Here is a 23,929-nt window from a genome sequence, read left to right as displayed (position 1 = left end):
ATATAAAATCATCCACAACCGATGCCGCCTCATGGAAATTTCCAAGCGGATTCGCGAGATATCGGTATCAAAATTTCGTTGTGAATGCCGATTGTTTATATGATACAGCGAAGCGTGTGTTGTAAGTGTACACGTGTGTATTGTAATTTACGATTTTTTTTTATTGCGTATCTGGGTGAACGAGCTCACAGCCCACCTGGTGTTAGTGGTTACTGAAGCCCATATACATCTACGACGTAAATGCGCCACCCATCTTGAGATATAAGAATTACTACGGCTGCCCCGCCTTTCAAACCGAAACGCTTTACTGCTTCACGGCAGAAATAGAAGGGAGTGGTGGTACCCACCCCCGCGGACTTACAAGAGATCCTACCGCCAGTAATAAATACATAATATAATAATACTAATCCATATCATGTGTATATAAGTAGGAATTATATACAGACAGACATTTACTGAAGCACAAATTATTAAAACAAGTTTACGTTTTATTATTTACGTATATACATATTAAGTTTTATCATTTTTATATATTTTTTTATATTTTTGAATGAATCGAATAAAGGATGACCTAAAAATGACGTAAGATAGTATTTTCTTCGGTTTCCGCGAATTGTTTTCGTTACAATACATTATAGAGTCGTCTGTGACCACGAAAACTGCAAAGTATTCCAAATGTCGAAAATAATGTAATAACATTGAATAATAACAAACAACATTGCAAATTTTCATAAACTATGAATAACATGTACCTAAACTTGGTTTTTTTTCATTGCCCTTGAAGGCAGACGAGCATACGGCCCACTTGATAGTGAGTGGCTACCGTCGCCCATGGACTTCAGCAATGCCAGGGGCAGAGCCAAGCCGCTGCCTACCGCTTAATGCTCTCCACAAGCCTCGTTTGAAGAAGGACATGTCATAGCGCTAACATAGCGCTGGATATAATATTATATAAGGATTTGTAGCAGCTGATGTATGATGAAGTGTGCTGCAGTTGTAGAGATATACGAGAAAGGGAAGATTTTCCACCGAGCGGGTGATATTGCTCGGTAGATCGACGGTCCGAATGTTGTAGTCCGGAACTTGTATAAAGCTTATCTTGAAAATGTTTTAACGTGATTCAGGCATTTGTCAAATATCATGTGTTGTATGATGGCCACTGCCACAGATTGTTTTTATTTTCCGTATTACACAAAAAAAAAAACATTAATAGATTTAAATTGCGCAGCACAAACAAATCGACTAAAAAAACATTCAGATAACAAGTTTTGCGTTGTCATGATGAGTTGCTAACTGTACCAAATAAATTTTGAGGCTTTCAGCATAGATTCAGAATCAGCAGAGATTTAAAACGCTAAACTAAAATTAATCTGTAATTTTCCTTTCCGATTATCATCATCATCATCATAGTCGGTTACTCTTGGCAGAGCTGTCGCGGTCATATGGACTCCTTGTTTCTTAAAGCCTTGACAGCTTTTTTCCATAAATCGCGAACTGAGGCTTAATAACTTAAAACTTTACTCAACTTTTGAATAAGGATCTCTAAATATCGCACACATACGGTGCGATAACTTCACTTATGCAAATTATGTAATTTTTCAGGAAAACGTTGGAAAATTCAACATCTTATTATATATAGTTCTTATATAGTTCTGCTAGACTAAAGAAATAAAAACGACAATATTTAAACTACAACTTTAAACTTCATCAGTAAAAGCAAACATCTCATCAGCTGATAACTATTAAAAAATGTATTTTCTCATGCTCAGTTCAGTTTTAACAAAAATTGCATAAGTGACTTTATAGTACCGTATGTGCGATCAACGGCGGATCCAGGGGGGGGGTCATGAGGTCATGACCCCCCCCTGAGCTGGTTCCAGGACTTAGGTGAACCACAAATTGAACATAATGATTTTATTTATATATTTTGTCACTATACAGATTTTATGTAACTACATACTTTCAATATTTAATTAATTTAATATAAAATAATAACTTTGTATGATGGCAAGCGTTTGGGAACGAGCGCATCGAAAATTTGACTATGTGACCCCCTCCTGGCGTCAAAGCTGGATCCGCCCTTGTGTGCGATATAACCTTGTCATTTTATGGTTTAAAAACACAGAAATAATTTATGATCTTGATTTATTTCTGTATTTAAAAATGTTTATTGTTACAGCACGGCGAAAGCGAATACAACGTGCTTGGTCGTATCGGGGGGGACGCGGCTCTGTCGGCCAGGGGACAGCTGTACGCGCGGGCCCTCGCCGATTATTTCAATGCTATGGCGACAATAGACCCTGTCAGTGTCTGGACCTCGGAGCTGAGGCGCACCAAGCAGACAGCCGCCGACATACACGCCGTGAAGAGACCCGTGCGAGCACTCAACGAACTAGACGCCGTAAGATATATGCTCTAAATTAAAAGGCTATATGAGTCGTCTATTATCAAAGGTGGCAATCTGTGCATTTGGACAAAAAAATGTTATTGATATGTCAATACAGATTGATTTGAATATAATTGTCTCCTTCAAAGAATACGGTTCAAAACCTGCATTAAATAAAGGTTAATACTTAACCTGTTATTTATCTAAGATGTCGTTCAGAAGAGTTTTGTGACTGCCAATGGAATACAAAGTCAATAATTCGTTTTTCTGTTTTACCAATCATTGTCCAAAAGTCAGATTGCCGGCTTTGATAATAGTCGACTCATATGGTTTAAGGACCTCTTGTGCGTGCGCGGGTAGGTACCACCAATGAGCTCATCTACCGGACGGTGAGTAATTGGAATAGCCTTTTGGGCTACCATCAATTAGGTAGGGAATAGAAAAATCTGCTTGAAACATTCTAATTCTTTATGGCACTTCAATAAAGGTTACACGTGCAACGTATGGCGCAAGTGTAGTTTAAAAATAACACGAAGCTAAACCTGGTAATGCACTCCGTAATAAATAATAGAACCCCCAATCTACTTCATCGTAAAGCTCAGTTAAAGTGAGACCACCACCCCGCCTATTTCTGCCGTGAAGCAGTAATGCGTTTCGGTTTGAAGGGTGGGGCAGCCGTTGTAACTATACTGAGATCTTAGAACTTATATCTCAAGGTAGGCGGCGCATTTACGTCGTAGATGTCTATGGGCTCCAGCAACCACTTAACCGCCAGGCGGGCTGTGAGCTCGTCCACCCAAATAAGCAATAAAAAAAAAACCTTTACAGGAGACCCCTTTAAAACTTAAAATTTGGAAAAATTATCATAACAAAAAAACAACTTCTTCAGTTAACATATTTGAATGGAGTAAACTTAATTAAAGTACAATTAAAGATAATACCAAATAAAACGCATCTTTAATTACAAAAATAAATGTAGCGTATTAAGCGATATATCACTTAAACTATGTCGCCTTTCACCCTTCGATAAGTAAAATATATCATTCTGTCTTCACACGCGGCTTTCGCTCCATCTGGGTGAATAATATTCAAGTTTAAGTGACTTTTATTTTTCCTACCTATACTGATAGCCCTTGAGAGGCTGTATCAGCTTCTCCTTGACGTGTAGGTGAGCTCACGGGGCTCAAGCCGGGAGTGTTACTAACACTGGCCCTAGCACGAGCAGTGCTTCGCAAAATCTACCACCGGATCGGAAACACGACCCACTGAGAAGATCCGGAGAGAAACTCAGTGGGCTGTGTCTATGGGCTTAAGAGTGACGTTAGCCCACGCTAATGGGCACCATGCATGTTCCCTATATCTGAAGCATTCTGGTTTTTCAGTCTGTCTAGAAAAATAATACAATACAATTGAGATATCATATGTAGTATACTATCACAATGCATTTGAGATATTCACTTAATATGACTGATGGTATTCGTTTAACTTCAGATGGGCAGTGAGCTCGTTCATATAATATAGAAATTAAATAAACATCCCAAACAAAATTGACTAGCCTCGGTAGCGATGGATTCATTGCGTAATTGTCGATGCTGGTATATGAATAAATAATAGTTTAAAAAAACTAACAAAATACGCTTTTATAGAAAATCCAACTAAAAATAGAAAATAAATTTTAATAAATTTGAATTAAAAATAGTGTAAGAACAAATGATTTTATTGTAAAAAAGCGTGGGGTGCCTTTCAGGATATTATCAAAATAACCCTTCTACTCATATCTGTTCATAAAATATTTATAACTACCATGCACCCCACGCCTTTTTTACAATTTTCAATTTTTTAGTTGGATTTTCTATAAAATCGTATTTTATTAGTTTTTTTAAACTATTATTTATTTTTTAGTTCAATTTCAATTTTTTCAATTTTTAACACTACAAGTCCGACTGGCGGGCTTTTGTGAGTTTTCGTGAGTTCGTTGTTCCGGGCTGTTGGCGAAGATGATATATAAATAATGTTTACACTGATTTGGTATGAGGTTTAATATAAAAAAAGCGACACAATAACTAACAAAATACAAAATGAGTTGAGAATCGTACAATTAATCTAAGACTCGCAATATCTTACTGGTCGTCGTCGCGCGCGCTGAGGGCGTGTGTTTTCGCGCTCAGAGAGCTCTGTCTCAGCGGGCGGTAAGGCGGCGGCGGGGGCGGTATCGCACGTTCGGAAATTACGTTCCGTTATATCCTCCCCCTCCGAGTCACTAGAACGCCTCGTTAGTGGCTCGGCAGAAACAACAAGACGGGGCCGTCCACGCAGGCGTCGAGGCTGTACTGGAGCTGAGACCTGACCGGTTTGATTACGATACAGAAACATGAAATTTCCCTAAAACCTGCGAATTCAAATCAGTAACCTCATAGGTAGTAGGACTAACGATATTACTAATCTGGTAGGGTCAGTCACGCTTAGGCATGAACTTCTTCGTTCTACCTTTGGCGGCATCACTTAACAAGTGCGTTGAGAGAAGGACTAGATCACCTACTTGGTAACTGGGACCAGATAACTGAATTTTGTCGGTTTGCTACTTCCTATCATCCTGATGATGTTCAGCGTAAGGCATTGGGGCTCCCCCTGGTCTGAAGACATCCTCGTTGCACTGCAGAAGAGAAGCTAGGCGGTTAACGCTCTGGAGGACACAGCATAGTTCCCTCGTCTTCTCTTAAGAAATCAGCAGCAGAACAAGGCGTGAGGTCACTGGGGTACTCGAACTCCAATGGAAAAACTCGTTCAGAACCATGGTAGCGCCATGTCGAAGTATGGAAGTCGATGGCTAAACCAGCTGCTACTAAAAAGTCTACACCCAATAATGTGTCATTATCCTGGGCGTCCGGAAATACGACAAATTCCATGGGAATAACTTTACCCGGTAATAATTTTACATCAAGTGTCGTTGACAACATTTGTCGCGTTTGAATTGAACCATCGGCAAGCTTAACACGCATAGAACTAGACACAAAAGACTGATTATGCTGTTGCAGTAGGGCGTAGAGTGAAGAACTGGCAACAGTTCGCTTGGCTGCGGTGTCGATTAAACCCCTACCTCGGATTCCTAAAATCTCTATACCTAAAATAGGTCGTCGCGCGTTGCCATTTTGCGAAGAAGTTACAGACGAAAAGGTGACAAAACTATCACAATTAAAATTTGTGGTCCCTTTAACCGGTGCACAACTTTCCAGGTTGTGTCCTGAAAAATTTTTGGTCACCCTACTTTTATTATCGAATTCCTGGTTTTGTCCTGAAAAAATCATGGTCGCCCTAGTTGATAACGGACCACGTGATGGACACTGACGAGAAAGTTTCGTTTTCCATTTATGTCTATTATTTACGACGCACTGATTAACACAAAATTCCCTAGGAGATACTGATTTCAATTCGCTAGGTACATGAGTGCGGTTAAAACACTCCCCCTGCTTAACAGGACGAGATAAGTATGTAAACAAAGGCGTATCATCGGAACGCGGCAAATTTGAAACAATTTGTTTATCAACACGTTTATGGGACGAGTTTACATTACATTTACGGGCAAAATTATTATTTACGGGGGGTGTACTTACATTATTACATGATACCAAACTTGGCTGAGCAGTGTGTAGCGATGACTTAACATAATTTGGGCGCTCAGTATGAACACTACTGGATAAACACAAGTCAGGTACAGCCCCAGTAAAACCCATAGGTAAACTTGCCAAATTACTCACCTGGGCGGACGACTTACCAACAGCTGATGTCTCAGCGGTCGTTGTACTTCGCGATCGCGTTCGCGGTATTTGAATAAAATCGACCGCGCTAAAATTTGAACTACATTTGGAACAATTAGAACGTATGACTCCGCTCGCGCCGCAACCGTAACATTTAATATTATTTACTTTACTAACTACGTTATCGTTACTGTCATTCGCGGTTTGTTTTAATAACAATTTACGACACTGATCACGCGTATGACCGTAACTTTTACAATAAACACAGTATCGACGTTTCTTGGGTTTTTCGGCGGTCGGAGTGGCGTCGGCGTTATCGCCTGACGAACGTTGGCGCGGGGAAACTTCTACAGCGGCCGTAGGTACACGCTGCGTTGCAGGCCGCGGCGGCTCGAGTCGAGCGCGGGCGGCGGCGGCGGCACCCTTTGATGTCTCGGCGACGGCGTTTGAAGTATGCGCTTCTTTCGTAGAATCCTCAATACTTCGTGCTTTTTGCAGGAGAACATTGAAACTGGTGATTTCCTCTCTACGAAGGCGTTTACGAATTTTATGATGCAGTAATCCGTATATCATATCGAGCTCCACTTTTTCACATAAGTCGCCTCGAGGTAGCTTCGCGAGGAGTGCTCGAGCCCTGGCGACAAACAGGTCGGTTTTCTCCATAGGCTGCTGGCCGTCTGCGAATAGGTCGACATAAATTCTGTGGGGTGGGCGGCGATCACCAAAAGCACTTCGTAGATTTGAGATGACGTCTTCCCATGTAGAAACTTGATGCTTGATACCCTGCCACCAGGTAGCGGCGGTGTGTGTCAGCAACATGGAAATACCTTTTACGGCTACGTCATCGGGAACATTGGCGGCGTCTCTGTACGATTCTATTGCGTCGATAAAACCTTCTACTGACTCGTCTGCGCGTCCGCTGAATACAGATTTACAGCGGCTGAAGTTGTTGGCGGGCCGATGGTCGAATGTAGGAGTCGCCGACTGCCTGACGCTATCTAACAGCTCCCGGAACGCGTCTAGCTGCGTTCGTTGAAGGGTGTCGATCAGCATGGTGATGTCTTCCGAGCGGAAGCAAACACTGGCGGGCGGCGCGTCACTCGACGGCGCGTGGGGCGGCGACGCGGCTCTCGCGTCGCGCTCCTCGGAATTCGGCATCTTCTTTGGCGGCATTATTTGACGACGGTTTAGTCGGTAAAGTCAGGAAAACACAAATCGTTCATGTAGGCACAATAATTTCATATAAATATCACTTCACAGCTAAACGTTCGGGCGCCATTTTTAACACTACAAGTCCGACTGGCGGGCTTTTGTGAGTTTTCGTGAGTTCGTTGTTCCGGGCTGTTGGCGAAGATGATATATAAATAATGTTTACACTGATTTGGTATGAGGTTTAATATAAAAAAAGCGACACAATAACTAACAAAATACAAAATGAGTTGAGAATCGTACAATTAATCTAAGACTCGCAATATCTTACTGGTCGTCGTCGCGCGCGCTGAGGGCGTGTGTTTTCGCGCTCAGAGAGCTCTGTCTCAGCGGGCGGTAGGTAAGGCGGCGGCGGGGGCGGTATCGCACGTTCGGAAATTACGTTCCGTTATAAATTTCATTTTTTTTCATTTTTTTTAAATATTGTATTGTCTTCGGTCCTTAACAAGTGCACCAAATATCGAGTTAATCCGACGTTTTGAAGGGGATCATAATCATGTTCAAAGATTCCTTTACATGCTAACATACATACGTCAGAAGCTAACAAAAGCGTATTAAAAATATTTAAGAGTTATGTGACTATTCACTCAGTATACGTTTGTGCAAGTGAGTTTCATATTAATCAGCTCAATTTTCCAGAAAATATTGCGTACAATTTTAATAATAAACAACTAATTTGTATTTTAAAGTACAGTGACGATATCTTTGTTTTTTTTCCTCGATAACGATAACAATCTGAAATTGTGTGTATGACAACGAAACAATAAAAAACAATAAATCAACGATTAGCATATCGATTTCTGAACATATTTTATCGTAACATAAAGAGCATTCGAAATAGCATGAATTAAAATTCTATTAAAACCTCATTTCAAGAAAGAATTACCTGGAGCCACTGCGTTCATCCACAGTGCGCTTCCGGAGATCTTTTTTACCACGTACCATCCGGCTTTGGAATGAGCTCCCCTCTACGGTGTTTCCCGAGCGCTATGACATATCCTTCTATAAACGAGGCTTGTGGAGAGTACTTAAGGGTAGGCAGCGGCTTGGCTCTACCCCTGGCACTGCTGAAGTCTATGGGCGACGGTAACCACTTACCATCAGGTGGGCCGTATGCTCGTCTGCCTACACGGGCAATAAATAAATAAAACGTAACAGAGCGCTGGCAACACCGATGAGAGTTTATTCTATAGATTCGTGGTACTTATCAAATATTATCTTTAGAGAGGCATTGTAGACGAAAAATTTGACTTGAAAATTTATAAATACTTCCTTCTGTAATCTTTTTTCGTGATGTCACTGATTAACGTTGAGCTCAGTCATCGACTCGTTCGATAATACGATTTTCAAGTTCGACGAATTCGATAATTTTTTTTCTGGAAATTTATTTGCATACCACTAATCAGATAATCTTTGACTAATATACTTATAATATGTGTATGACTAATATACTATAATATAATTACTTTTAAATAAAAATAACATATTTATACACTAGACTAATGCTAAATACAAAGAACGGACAATTTAACAATGTACATTTGTTTTTTAAAACCCAAACCGATAAGCCTTTTAGATGTTGCAGCGTACCAGTTGGTAATGAATAAATACTGTTTTTGAATTTACTATTCATGGAGAGTCCTGTGAGACCACACGAGTAGGTACCATCACTGCCTATATATTCTGCTGCCTATTTCTGCTGTGATGCAGTAATGCGTTTCGGTTTGAAGGCTAGGGCAGCCGTTGTACTGCAAAAGCTGAGACTTAGAACACACGACTCAAGATGGGCGGCGGCATTGACGCTGTTGATGTCCATGGGCTCCAATGACCACTTAGCACCAGGTGTGCCGTGAGCTCGTCCACACCTATCTTAGCAATGAAATTATAATTAAATGCGACGCTTATGTTCTTTCTGTCAAAGTTAAAACAAATATACTCTTTTGACTGGTCATTCACACAATCGATTGTATCGTTCAGGTTAAAAACCTCTTCAAGAACACACAGAACAATGACTTCTCAAATAAATGATAAGAACATAATATTAATTCACTGTACTGTAATAACTGTATCGTAAATGTTATTATTTAAGACACAGACATAATTCGCGGTAAAAACTTACCTCAACTCTATTAGGCAAGTAAAGCATTAAATGTTTATCGTTTTTGGGATGTCTAAAATAGATATACATAAAATATATAATATATCAGATTTGCTTTTGTTTGTTGTTGACTTCCACGGTGAAGGAATGACATCGTGTAATAAAAATCAAACCCGCAAAATTATAATACTGGTGCGCGTAATTACTGGTGGTAGGACTTCTTTGTGAGTCAGCGCGGATAGGTATCACCACCCTACCTACCTATTTCGGCCGTGAAGCAGTAATGCGTTTCGGTTTGAAGGGTGGGGCAGCCCTTGTAACTATTCTGAGACCTTACAACTTAGATCTCAAGGTGGGTGGCGCATTTACGTTGTAGATTTCTATGTGCTCCGGTAACCACTTAACACCAGGTGGACTGTGAGCTCGTCCAACGATCAAAGCATTAAAAAAAACACATTTAAAAAATCAACATATACCCAGCAAAATATGTCGATATAAAATTGGCAATAAACCAATTTAGTAGTTCGTTTAGAGGACAGTTCACTATGCTAATAGAGCTATAAATCTATTTAGATCGTAACATTTACGCGGGTGCCCGCTGAGTTTCTCGTCGGATCTTCTCAGTGGGTCGCGATTCCGGTCCGATAGTAGATTCATTCGTGAAGCAGCTGCTCTTGAGTTGTTAGGTCTTTTTCGGAGGCACTCGGGCAACTGTTAGCAAATGTCACCCCTCCGGGCTGAGCCTCAGGTCGCCCACCTGTCCTGGTGAAACTAGAAAGGCCTCCGGGCCACCAGTAATACTTCAATCATAAAAAAAAAAACATTTACGCCACTTCAGATGAATACTGTAAATGTAATACTGTAAATATCCTCTTACTTGCGTCGATAATTCTCAATACTGAAGGTCGTGGCCTTCTTTAACAACTTTCTCCTGAACTGCGTCAGCCCTACCAATCCTGGGCTGCGCGGATGGCATCGTTTTACTTAGAACTTATATCTCAAGCTGGGTGGCGCATTTACGTTGCAGAGGTCTATGGGCTCCAGTAACCACCACTTAACACCAGGTGGGCTGTGAGCTCGTCCACCCTTCTAAGCAATAAGCTATCTGTTCCGATCAACGCATTAGATTCCTACCTCTATGATTAATATTTGTTACTTAAATAATGTTCTAATCTCGTATACCATTTCTCTGATCGCGCACATACTGTCCACAATTTGCTCATTGCTTACTCTTCTTCCATAGGGCATCTGCGAAGGGCTGACATACGAAGAGATGCAAGAGCGTTTCCCGCAGGAATTCGCTTGGCGTGATCAGGACAAGCTCCGTTATCGCTACCCGTGGGGCGAGTCTTATATAGACATAATGACCCGATTGAGGCCGGTGCTGTCTGCGCTGGAGGATGAACACAACGTCGTGGTGGTCGGCCATCAAGCTGTACTGAGATGCATGCTCGGATACTTCTTAGACGCGAAACTTGGTAAGCGTTAATATATATATATATAATTTTTTTTTCCTACCTATGCTGATAGCCTTGAGAGGCTATTTCAGCTTTACCCTAACATGTGTAGGTGAGCTCACGGGGCTCAAGCCGGAGTGTTGCTAACATTGACCCTAGCAAGAGCAGTGCTTCACAGAATGTACTACGGATCAGAAGCGCGACCCACTGAGACGATCCGGCGAGAAACTCAGTGGGCCATTATAAGCACAAAGCATTATTTTCTTTGTCATATTTACAAATACGTCTAATAGATTTATGTAATTAAATACAAAGCAAGTTTCATAAACGCCGTATTTTAAATCCACAGACGAACTCCCTTACATGAACGTGCCACTTCACACCATTGTGAAATTGACATCGTACGGCTACAAGTACAAGGTGGAGATGATCAAGTTGCCAGTCGAATGTGTGGACACTTACCGCCAACAACCCAAGGTGAGAGCGGAACAAGTAAGCAAACAAAATGTTCATATCTATACTAATATATAAATCTACAGTGGTTTTTACGGATGTTCCGTTATAAATATTGAACCATGCATCCGATTGACTTGAAACTTGGTATCCATGTAGAAAATACATGTACTTAATGGATAGGCTAATATTTATATGAGTGTTGGACTCCCTGCACCAGTTGTGGGGGCGTTAATGATGAAAATCTTTTTGGGGGGGTGAGAAATAATAGTGTTAATTTTAAATGCCCAGCGAAGCGGACGGGTACAGCTAGTCATTTATTTAATATGTATGTCAACGCTGAAGAAATGGGCTAACTTAAACATTAATATTATTATGTTTAGGTTATAATAAAATTTAACACTTAAATATAACTGGTTGTACTAAAAATTCGTGTTATGATTCTCGGTCATAATAATCGAAAATCATAACCCGACTTTTTGCATTGAAGAATATCAAATTCACTGCAACAGTCGTTGAAACAAAACTAATATAACATCGTGTAATAAAAATCAAACCTGCAAAATTTTAATTTGCGTAATTACTGGTGGTAGGACCTCTTGTGAGTCCGCGCGGGTGGGTGCCACCACCCTGCCTATTTCGGCCGTGAAGCAGTAATACGTTTCGGTTTGAAGGGTGGGGCAGCCGTTGTAACTTTACTTGAGACCTTAGAACTTATATCTCAAGGTGGGTGGCGCATTTACGTTGTGGATGTCTATGGGCTCCAGTAACCACTCAACACCAGGTGAGCTGTGAGCTCTTCCACCCATCTAAGCAATAAAAAAATAAAAAATAAAAATTATAATGTATCCAGTTAGCATGATCTATGCAGATAGATCTTTAACTGGTGGTAAGGCCTCTTGTGAGTCCGCGCGGGTACGTACCACCCTGCCTATTTCTGCCGTAAAGCAGTAATGCGTTTCGCTTTGAAGGGTGGAGCAGCCGTTGTAACTATACTGAGACCTTAGAACTCATATCTTAAGGTGGGTGGCGGCATTAATATGTAGATATCTATGGGCTCCAGTTACCACTTAACACCAGATGGACTGTGAGCTCGTCCATCCATCTACGCAATAAAATAAAAATAAAAGATAAATTTTAACCTAAACTCAATATTTTTAAAGTTTAAGTTAGCCTTGCGTTGTACATTTAATTGTACGTAAACATTATGTCACCCACCAGTAAATACGGCTCGAAATGCCTACATGTACCTAATTAGATTGTGTGAAGTACATAATTAAAACTATTTTTACGTTTTAATCTTGCGTTTTTTTTATTGTCATTATATTATTTCCAAAACTTCCAATGCTTTACAGTTTCCGTGGCCACGGTGACTGATTAAATCGTAAAAGGGGTTTTATTATAGTTTTTTTACAAGCAAAAGAAATGCTTTTTATTTTAGTATAAGAAATACTTTTTATTTTTGCGGTAGGCAACGGCTTGGCTCTGCCCCTGGCATTGCTGAAGTCCATGGGCGACGGTAACCACTCACCATCAGGTGGGCCGTATGCTCGTCTGCCTACAAAGGCAATAAAAAAAAAGTATTAATAGTACCTATCACTATTTAATAAATTCGTGTTGTTCCATCTTAAGAGACAATCGTGTCAAAAAAAAATACGACGTAATTACTTCAGTGCGGCGCGTAGGGCACCGGTGACCTACAGGCAGTCAAATGGTTAATTAACATTGCCATACATTTCAAAGTCATTGCGATCAACATGACTTGTATAGTTGAAAGCTGTGCAAACAACGTGTTGCGGACCACCAGAGCTCATAATTCCAAGCATTAGCTACATTAAACAAATTTTATAGCATGATTCTATTCTACTGTTGAACTTGAACATTCGTTTTAATTTAAAACAATCTTCAATCTAATATAATTTAAGTAGTTACAATCTTGCGAATTACACTGTTGATTTTACTTATATTAATACCCATAATTAATAACTTATATAATTATCCAATAAAACTCCCGTGTTCACTTTTTTTTTGCTCTAGAATCTAGATGGTTCTGAATTGTTTGTGAGAGCCAACAAATAATATATTTTGTATTGGATAAATCCGTCCCATCGGCCAATTTAAAACACATAACTTTGGTTGAGAAATAGGCAAGCTTATAATACTCTTATATTAAAATAAATCATATGTTAATTATATTAATGATATTAAAGTAAAATGAATCAAGATTCCTTTTTGAAGACGACGTTACTACTTCACAGCTGAAGTCATTTAATAATAGTTGTGTTTACAAAGAAAAAAAATATACCGACCCGAGAATCTAATAATAATAATATCTGACATGTATGTATCTCGTCAGTCGTCAAAATATACATTCACGTTAATTTCTTTATTGCCTTAAAACGTCAATGATTAAATTTGCCTTAAAAATTTACTAGGGCTTATGTCGAGTCTATTTTGTAAGCCTAGGTTGAGGTTAAGAAACGCAAGGTAGTCTCAAGCGTAGTTATTATTAGCTTAAGGTGACTTGAATTCTATTAACGATAACCCTTGTTACAGAACTGCTCGATAAACAGAAGCACTGCCGAAGCCCTGACAACGGTGCCGTCTCATTACGACACGCTGCCGTCAAACTTATGGCAGAGCCCGACGGAGGCACAACTTTAGGCGATCGTGTCGGACCTCCCGGGGTCTACGGCATACGTAATACCAAACCAGCATTAGTAGGGGTCACGCCCTAATAACAGGACCGCGAGTCCACCGTTGTGAAAGACTGTGGATGTGGCTAAACGAGTTATTGAGACGTCTAGCGCTCTCTTTCCGAGAATGACAATGGAGTGAGTGATCGAAGTGTCGCGACGAATGGCAGCCGGTAAAATTTAGGATTATCTACTGCCGAAGTTTTTATGGCCGGTTCAGTTGTGGCGTTATAATTAGCAGTACCGTTTAACGATTAGCTCAATTCGATTCGTACAAAATATTATTTTAATTTTATGAAATTACAGCTGAATGCAAACCTTCCAACTGTAAGACTGATTGAAGGAGTCTATCGTCGTTTTGCATTGAAATATACATATATTTTGTTCTTAATTACGGAATTAATTTTTAGTTCTATTTTTGTTATTTTAAATATTATAATAATTTTAGATTAAAATTCGTGGTCGAAGAATAATATTATTATTGTTGATTAAAATTATGTTTTTTTTTGTTTTTTATTATTATCATAAGTAAATTAAGCGTGCATTATGCCTAATATCGTATTCCCTATCTTTTTTAAGATTAGTTTCTCGTCTTATACGCGATGTTATTGATGTTCGTAGTGCACCTAATTATAATTGTGTGTAGAATTTATCTTAGCAGTACATAACTTGCAATGTAGTGTCAACGCCGGGATATCTATCGCAATGTTATAATTTCATTCCTGTTTAGCGAATTATAGATATACCTTTTTTTTTTTGTTTTAGTACTTACTTTATTTTAGAAGGAGGTTGTTGTTCGATTTTTTTTTTTGAGTTTTTGGCCTGGTATCTAGACCTTTAGGCCATTCGATTAATATCGATAGGAGAGTGGTGTGGCCATGTTTTGTACGTGTACCATAGATAAGTGTACGTCACAATGACAGCCCGCCACATGGCAGTCAATTAGTCGGCGTAGATAATATTAAAGGACTTTTTCTTTAAATGATTGTGTTAGTATGTAATTTTCAAATATATAGTTTATGAACATATTTTCGTTTTGTGTTTTATTTCCTCATACACTTACACGCACCTCGTTACTTTTTTTTTTAAGACGCATTAAAGTTAGTCGTCGTGGCCTAATAATAAGACGTCCGGTGCATTCGTATATAGCGATGCACCGGTGTTCGAATCCAATTTTTTTTCTATTGTGATACCAATTTTTCTAATGAAATACGTACTTAACAAATGTTCACGATTGATTTCCACGGTGAAGGAATAACATCGTGTAATAAAAATCAAACCCGCAAAATTATAATTTGCGTAATTACTGTTGGTAGGACCTCTTCTGAGTCCGCACAGGTAGGTACCACCGCCCTGCCTAATTCTACCGTTAAGGAGTAATAATGCGTTTTGGTTTGAAGGGTGGGGCCGCCGTTATAACTATACTTGAGACCTTAGAACTTATATCTCAAGGTGGGTGGCGCATTTACGTAGTAGATGTTTATGGGCTCCAGTAACCACTTAACACCAGGTGGGCTGTGAGCTCGTCGACCCAATTAGCAATAAAAAAACATAAAAAAGAGTGAAAAAAAGGGTAAATAAATCAGCTTACAAAAGGTTCTTATAGTACCCCAAGTATAAGAATAATCCAATCATTGACGGCATTGCAAGGAAGACATTTGTTACTAAAAATGCTATTGACGATTTTGTTTTTCGGTTTTCCCGTGTCGGAATAAAGACGCTCATGTGAACTTTGGACTGATATAGATGTACGATAAGATAACTTTAAATCGATTTTGGCGGTTAGGAACTAAGAACAAAATGTAGTATGTGTTTCAGTGTGTGAGAACAAAATTATTTCGGACGAATAATTTCAGAGCTATTTTATGAATCAAAGTTGTCCCTTTTTTATAAAAAGCTTATTAATCATCATCTTGCAACACTTTACTTCTGATTCTTATACAAGTTGATGTTTGTTTGTATATATTCTATGATATTCTATGCTTTAGCGCGTCATTTATTAATACGCTTTTATTAGCTTCATACGTATGCTAGTATGTAACGGAATCTTTGAACATGATTTTGACCCCCTTCAAAACGTCGGATTAATTCGAAATTTGGCATAAAGACCTATGACAATTCAATATTTTAAACAGTTTGATTCGTTATCCTTAATACGATATTCAGGATTAGTGATTTTTTGTTTTCCTGAGACACTGAGTATCTGCGTCAAGACCAAGAAGGGAAACTACCAGGCGCGCCGACCATCTATTTCTCGAATTAGTATGATACCAAACATGTCTTGTCGGATCCTTCGGATTCACTTTCGGTGCTCTTAGACCCCTCAAGCACCGATTAAGGTCCTCATCGAACTCTTCGTTGTAATTGAAAAGTTCAACGATCGAACTAATCCATAGATATAACCTACTGAATTTTTCGCCGGATCTCAGAGGGTCGCGATTCCGATTCGGGGGTAGATACTGCGAAGAACTGCTTTAGGTAGGGCTAGTGTTAGCAAATTCTCAGGTTGAGCCCGTGAGCTTACCAAACCGTCCGCGCGAAACTGGAATATCCCCTTAGGCTACCAGCAAATAGGTATGAAAACCTGTATGTAATGTTGAGTCGCAAGTACATAGTTTCAACAATGATGTATTTTATAATATTTCAAAATAATCAGAGAACTTGTAAGCATTAAGTAAGTATTTCATATATCGGCTAAATGCCTGCTCAACACTGCTCAAAACGTTAAGAAAATTGCTTTTGTATTCATATTTATTGTAAACAATTTATTTTAATTAGCCACTTATTTATTTATCAAAGATAGTTGATAAATGAAACAATTGCTTGTAAATCAAACAAAGCTATCCGATTACAAAATTAGACAATCAAACTACCTACATATGAATTTTTTTACAAAACGTTTACTTTGGATTCCAACTTAAGCTGGTGACTTTCAAAGATCCATGATAATTATTATTAATAATAATTTATTAGACCATTAGAAAGTGGAACCTTTCAGAAACCAGTTGCAAGAATGAGAATAGGGTCATTATTAAAAGTGCAGACGGTGATCGAACGTTCTGAAGGTCGAAGTCGTGATTTAATGTAGATTAGCATCTATTAGGCAATAGTATACCAACTAGAACAACAGAACTTCGCAACGATGCTTAATGTATTGGACGGTTTCTCTGTGTCTGGACTGTATTTCGACAAAATCAGGGATGAACCTTCTACTGAAGAAAGCTTCATTTTTAATTCGATTGTGTGTTGTGTGGTGGTATTGAGGTAATTACGGAATTCGAATTCAACGAATGCGCTGTATGTTAAAAACGATTACGACATATCATAAGAAACGATTGTAACAGTTTACTATCGCGCACTCTATCACTGGCCATAGCAAAACTAATGTTTCGCCGAATCTACCACCGGATCGAAATCGCAATCCATTGACAGCTCAGTGGGTTGTGCGTGCAGGTTATTTCGCTAGTAATCGAGGATTTCGACGAGGACGGTAACCGCTGCTTTAAAAATGTAAAAGTACGGTGGTAGGACCTCTTGTAAGTCCGCACGGGCAGGTACCACCTATTTCTGCCGTGAAGCAGTAATCCGTTTCGGTTTGAAGGGTGGGGCAGCCGTTGTAACTATATAGAGACTTTATCTAACTATAGAGAGAACTCATATCTCAAAGTGGGTGCTGCATTTACGTCGTAGATGTCTATGGGCTCCGGTAACCACTTAACACCAGGTGACCTGTTAGCTCGTCCACACACCTACAAAAAAAAAGAGTGGATCCGGAGGTTCTAACAAGACATGTTTCGGGCGATGGCGGTTTTTCGTTGCCCCGTCGCCTGGGTCGGATATATGAACACAGTGTTCGTGATCAGGGACGACTAAGCTTCTATACGTCAATATTTGAATATTATGTCAACTACAATCTTCAATCCATGCTAAGTACAAATATTCGTACCGTTAGAAATGTTGTGTCAAGCCTAAAAATAACTTTTAATCCTGTTTACTTATTATTGAGTTATAGATAATTTGAATTAGCGTATTAGGATTTCTCTCATACTCAGAGAGCCAAGAGATTACTTGGGTAAAAGTCAATCACTTCTAACAGATGAAGAATAGTACCTACATGTTCACGAATGCTGTCTGCCAAATAATCAACCAAAATTAAAATATTACGACTGAATCTCGACTAATTCGATTCCATTTCCAGATTTCTTAGTACCTACTACAGTAATGATTATCGTTTTCTTAGAATCTCAGCTGTCGTTTACTCCGTAAATTGTTATGTTAATTCGACCTCAATACTACAGTAAAGTAAAGTACCCGGTTATCCAAATTTGGAAACTTCATACCGACGTTCCCGGATTGCCATATTTTGAAAATACAGATCTTAATTGAACACCTAATGAAATGTATAGCAAGATCGAATCGAAGAAAAAAGTAGAATACATTGAATAACCTGATTTAGAGATTGCCTTAAAATTTCATAGTTATCTTTTTTGCACAGATGTGTTATTCGTGCGAGAGATTAATAAATATTATATTAATAATTAGCTTTTGCCCGCGACTCCGTCTCCGTGGAATAGCTACTTTGCCATAACGCTAAATTCTACCCCGCACTTCATTTACGTAGAAAGTGAAAATATTTTGAAACATTTTTAATAGGTGCTCCACTCCTGTCGTTCCTACCGTGATGATGTATTATATAGACTATAGCCTTCCTCAATAAATGGGCTATCTAACACTATAAGAAATTTTCAAATCGGACCAGTAGTTCCTAAGATTAGCGCGCTCAAACAAACAAACTCTTCAGCTTTATAATATTAGTATAGATTAATTAGCAGTCTATACCCTGCAGTCCATGCCGCCTATGTCCGAACTATGGAGGAAAGTCACATGTAATCGCGATCCTCAGCAGTGAGGGAACGATGAAGAAGTCATTTGTGCACCAACTCATAGGGAGTAGGCACTTTACTATGCTTGTCAACAAGTGAATAATATTAAAACAAAAAAAACAAAATATGAATATCTCCATAATCACAAAATTTGCCAAAAATTCCGTCTCTAACATTTAAAACGCCTTTTCATGTTTTATTTATAGGTTGAGAAGGAAAAAGTTACACTCATATTTTTTTATTGCTTAGATGGGTGGACGAACTCACAGTCCACCTGGTGTTAAGTGGTTACTGGAGCCCATAGACATCCACGACGTAAATGCACCACCCACCTTGAGATATAAGTTCTAAGGTGTCAGTATAGTAACAACGGCTGCCCTACCCTTCAAGCCGAAACGCATTACTGCTTCACGGCAGAAATAGGCAGGGTGGTGGTATCTACCCGCGCGGACTCACAAGAGGTCCTACCACCAGTATAAAAGTTTAATATCAACGATATTAAACTTGTTTTCAGCGACTCTTCGCCGCCTGAAAGGCATTTCATAGCATCAAACATCGAGCAAAAGAATTCATTCAATGGGCGTTCGTTACGTAGTAAAACGCCATGAACTTGCATTCAAAAGGGATGCATACATTCATTGATCACAATGAACATAATTTCTTGATTGTATTTGACAATAAGTTACAAAAATACATGCTCGTAGCTATGACCGATATTTCAACTATTACATCCAAAAATAATGCTGAGTACCTACTTCCTATCACTGACTAAAATTTTATCAATAACTAGCTGTACCCGTCCGTTTTGCTGGGCATTTAAAATTAACATTATTATTTCTGACCCCCACAAAGATTCTCATCATGAACGCCCCCACAACTGGTGTAGGGAGTCGCACCCTCATATAAATATAAGCCTATCCATTAAGTACATCTTTTATTATTTTTTTATTGCTTAGATGGTTGGACGAGCTCACAGCCCACTTGGTGTTAAGTGGTTACTGGAGCCCATAGCCATCCATGACGTAAATGCACCACATACCTTGAGATATAAGTTCTAAGGTCTCAGTATAGTTACAGTTACAACGGCTGCCCCACCCTTCAAACCGAAACGCATTACTGCTTCACGGCAGAAATAGGCAGGGCGGTGGTACCCACCCGCGCGGACTCACAAGAGGTCCTACCACCAGTAATTACGCAAATTATAATTTTGCAAATTATGATTTTTATTACACGATGTTATTCCTTCACCGTGGAAGTCAATCGTGAACATTTGTTGAGTACGTATTTCATTAGAAAAATTGGCACCCGCCTGAGATTCGAACACCGGTGCATCGATCAACACGAATGCACCGGACGGACGTCTTATCCGTTAGGCCACGACGACTTCGACTTGTATTTTCTACATGGATACCAAGTTTCAAGTTCTTTTTTATTGCCTTTGTAGCCAGACGGGCGTACGGCCCACCTGATGGTGAGTGGTTACCGTCGCCCATGGACTTCAGCAATGCCAGGGGCAGAGCCAAGCCGCTGCCTAAATTTTTTTTTTTTTAAATAAATTCAAGTCATTCGGATGCATGGTTCAGTAGTTATAATGGAACATCCTATCCGTAAAAACCGCTGTAGACATATATTAGTATAGCAGATGTCGCTTAATCCTAATCATTCACCGTCTGAAACATAATTATTTTGCCCATCAAATCGTTGGTAGCTTAACGGGCTATTCCAGCTACGCATATACTTAGTCTGGCCATACTGTTACAATTAAAAATAAATAAAAAACTATTGCAAATAACATTTATTACTTTTACAGTGTGCTAGTTTAATACATAAATATAAAACAATTTAAAGTGTAAAAAGCTTATTCGAAGTGGTCTCCATTGGCTGCAATACAGTCCTTTAAACGTTGAGGCCAGTTATCAATAGAAGCACGCACTCTTTCCATGGAAAAAATTTTCACTGCCAATCGCACGGATTGTTTTAGGGATTCCAAATTATCATGGCGTTTAGAGCAAGCCGTACTCTCTAAAACTGAGCATAAATCATAATCCAGCGGATTAAGATCGGAACTAGACGACGGCCAGTCTTCAGCTCTAATGAAGTCCGAAACGTTCGTTTCCAACCAAGACTGCGTAGACCGAGCTTTATGACCTGGCGCCGTCTTGCTGGAAGGACCATTCTTGATTATTGAACATGGTGTTGTTAAGGGGCTTCACTACCTTCTCAAGAATGGTATCTTGATACACTCGTACCGATGTTTTGATACCTTTTTCACAAAAGTATGGCTCAGTCACTCCTTCATAGCAAATACCCCACCAAACCATCACTGAAGTCGGATAGTGCCCACGTTGCACTCTGTCGACTAATTGGGAAGCTTCCTTAGAGCTTTGAGCATAAATACGGTCATTTTGTTTGTTAAAATGTTGCTCAATTGTAAAAAAATTCTCATCCGTAAACAAAGTTTTTCTATGACCTCCCTTTTACGCAAAGTAAAAGCTTCAGTAGTTGTTTCGATTTTACCACCCTATTCTCTTTTAAATTATCAGTTAAGAAATGACCAGTACGTCTCTTATAGGCTGCAAGTCCTAAGTCATCTTTTAAAATACGCGACATGGTTCTAGGTGCTATCTTCATCTCCCGAGATAAAATCTTTTGCTTTCGGACAGGATTTCTTCGAATTCTTTCCCTTACTGATTTGACCACCTTTTTCGTAAGAACACTACGTGGGCGGCCAGATCTTTTTCTGTCACAAACAGAGGAGGTCTCATTGCACCTATTAACAGCCCGGTACACAACATTTTACTAATAGCAAGCGTATGGAGAGTTTTAAAAATTGCATTTGGCTCCATACCTACTTTGTGTAATGCAATCACAGCGATTCAATTCTCTTTATCACCCCACTCCATTTTAATATCGCAAAATATTGTACAATGTATTGGCGCCAAAATGAGAAAACTCAATGAGCAATCATATAAAAATGACAGACTCCAAATTCAAATGTAATATTTGGTTTATTTTTAATTGTAACAGTATTTATGGCCAGACTAAGTACCTACTGGTAGTTGAGCTGATGAAGGTCAAAATGGGAGACCTTGCCAACACTAGCGTTAGTAAGAGCAGTGTTTCGCAGAATCTACCACCGGATCAGAATCTAGACCCACTGAGAAAATCCGGCGAGCAACTCAGTGGATTGTGTCTAAGGGATTTAAATCAATTTTGTTTCCTCCTTATGAAGTACATTTTAAGGTAAAGATCTCAGAACATGTTTTACAGAAATAATAAAATGAAATCGACTTTGTCGAAAAAATATAATTTAAAAACTAAAGAAACACGCTGAAGTAGAAAACTAAACTGACAATTAATTTCATCTTTTTTTTTATCCGTGTTTATACTGGTTAGGATATTAGAGCGAAGTTTTAAAATCATTATTGTGTTGTCGTCGGTTCTTGATGCGTGTGCAAATTTCAAAGTTAATGGGACGTCTTGAAGTCGATGAAAATGACGTTCAAAGATTCAGTTCCATACAAACAAGTGCACATTTATATGTACTTATATACCAAGCTAATAACAGCTTGTTAAAAAAAAAACACGCCCGGTTATTTCCGCGAGTTAGCGAAAATTATTATGGCTTCAACAACCTTGTGTGGTGACCAAAGTCCAAATTTTAATTTATTTCGTATTAATGTTCGACTGGTTTTTATACATGTTCATAAGATTTGTTTTTTTCTTTTCGCCATTAGCTTACCGTACACTTAGATGAGAAACCACTAAAATTTCGTCCGGTCTATGTGGCTACCCGCCTGTGAAAGTGTCAGTACCTTTTATTAAACACTGCATTATAATAGTATATTGATGTAACCGCAATATTTATTTGTTTCGTATGAAGGGTTTGCTTGTTAACCACTCCAGCGCCTCCAAGGGAAACTAAATAGACCAATGGCTTTGAAATTCAGATCACTAGCAAGCCAAAGGATGTAAAATAGAAGGGTTTGCAGGAAGTCAATGTGAGTGTGGGCCGCGAGCGCGATTTGTAAAGTGTAACTTTATTAGAACAATTCCTTCTTTTTAATTCTTCCACTGGAAAATGATGGGGTAATATATTACATTATAAACTAGTTATATCACATTCTTATAAATAAATTAAATGTTTTAAAATAATAAATGGGTATTTAGGTTTTTATAAGTCTTTTTTATTTCATACTTCGTTAATATATAGGTACATACATGTAAAGGCTTTCACTAGCTTTGTAAAAATCGAGTTGATAAAATTACTTTCGCTATGGTAAGTTGTCGTACCGCGGGTGAAGCCGCGGGGCAAAGCTGGTCTAAAAATAGTAGCCTAAGTTACTCCTTATATCATCACCTACCTGTCAGTGAAAGTCCCGTCAAAATCGGTTCAGCCGTTCCAGAGATTAGCCGGTACAAACAGACAGACAGACAGACAAAAATTGTAAAATATGCTATTTTGGTGTATGTACCGTATTCATCTGCATGAAGTAAAAAGAGGCTATTTCAATATTACAAACGGACACTTGAATTTTATTTACATGTATAGATTACTTTTCAAAATTATCTTCGTTACGTTTTCTTATTCGTTTTCATCACTTCACTACCTACCTACATGACATTGTTTGCGCGCGCTTATGTCATTTCGTCTCGTCAAAAAGCAGTCGTCAAACCTACGTTTAGTTCATTTTGTGATCAATCATCGAATAGCATTAACCTAAAAAAAAATCGTTACCATCCTTTGACCTTGATTAAAAATAAACACATTATTTTATAACAAAATAATTTACGAATTATTTATTCTACGAAGCTCATTCCAAAATTAAATGAAATCACATTTCAATTATTTTTACCCACTTCTTTAGGTAGGTACCTACGTTGTTAAATTAAAAAAAACGACAATTTCGTTTTTTTGCATCAATAATTATTTATAAATGTATTTATTTTAAATAATGATTTTTAAATTTGTTCATAGAGTCGCTATTCAGA

The 23,929-nt window shown here is 38.8% G+C and overlaps 1 protein-coding gene across 2 annotated transcripts in view; it reads left to right on the top strand.

The window, feature by feature from the left end:
- LOC101739920 (6-phosphofructo-2-kinase/fructose-2,6-bisphosphatase) overlaps positions 1–15,082 on the top strand; it is a 48,231-nt gene extending 33,149 nt beyond the window's left edge. The window contains exons 6-9 of one of the 2 annotated variants that reach the window (XM_012690466.4): positions 2,180–2,401; positions 10,692–10,926; positions 11,255–11,397; positions 13,915–15,082. In XM_012690466.4, the coding sequence (XP_012545920.1) occupies positions 2,180–2,401; positions 10,692–10,926; positions 11,255–11,397; positions 13,915–14,022 (708 nt within the window). In that variant the 3' untranslated portion in view covers positions 14,023–15,082. The remainder of the gene's footprint in view (positions 1–2,179; positions 2,402–10,691; positions 10,927–11,254; positions 11,398–13,914) is intronic. The other variant, XM_004926257.2, reaches the window with a different exon arrangement.
- The last annotated feature ends 8,847 nt before the right edge of the window (positions 15,083–23,929 follow it).

This window comes from Bombyx mori, chromosome 3 (assembly GCF_030269925.1).
Source record: "Bombyx mori chromosome 3, ASM3026992v2".
NCBI lineage: Eukaryota > Metazoa > Arthropoda > Insecta > Lepidoptera > Bombycidae > Bombyx > Bombyx mori.
Note: the sequence above shows the minus strand (reverse complement) of the source record. Positions and strands in the feature narration are given on the sequence as shown.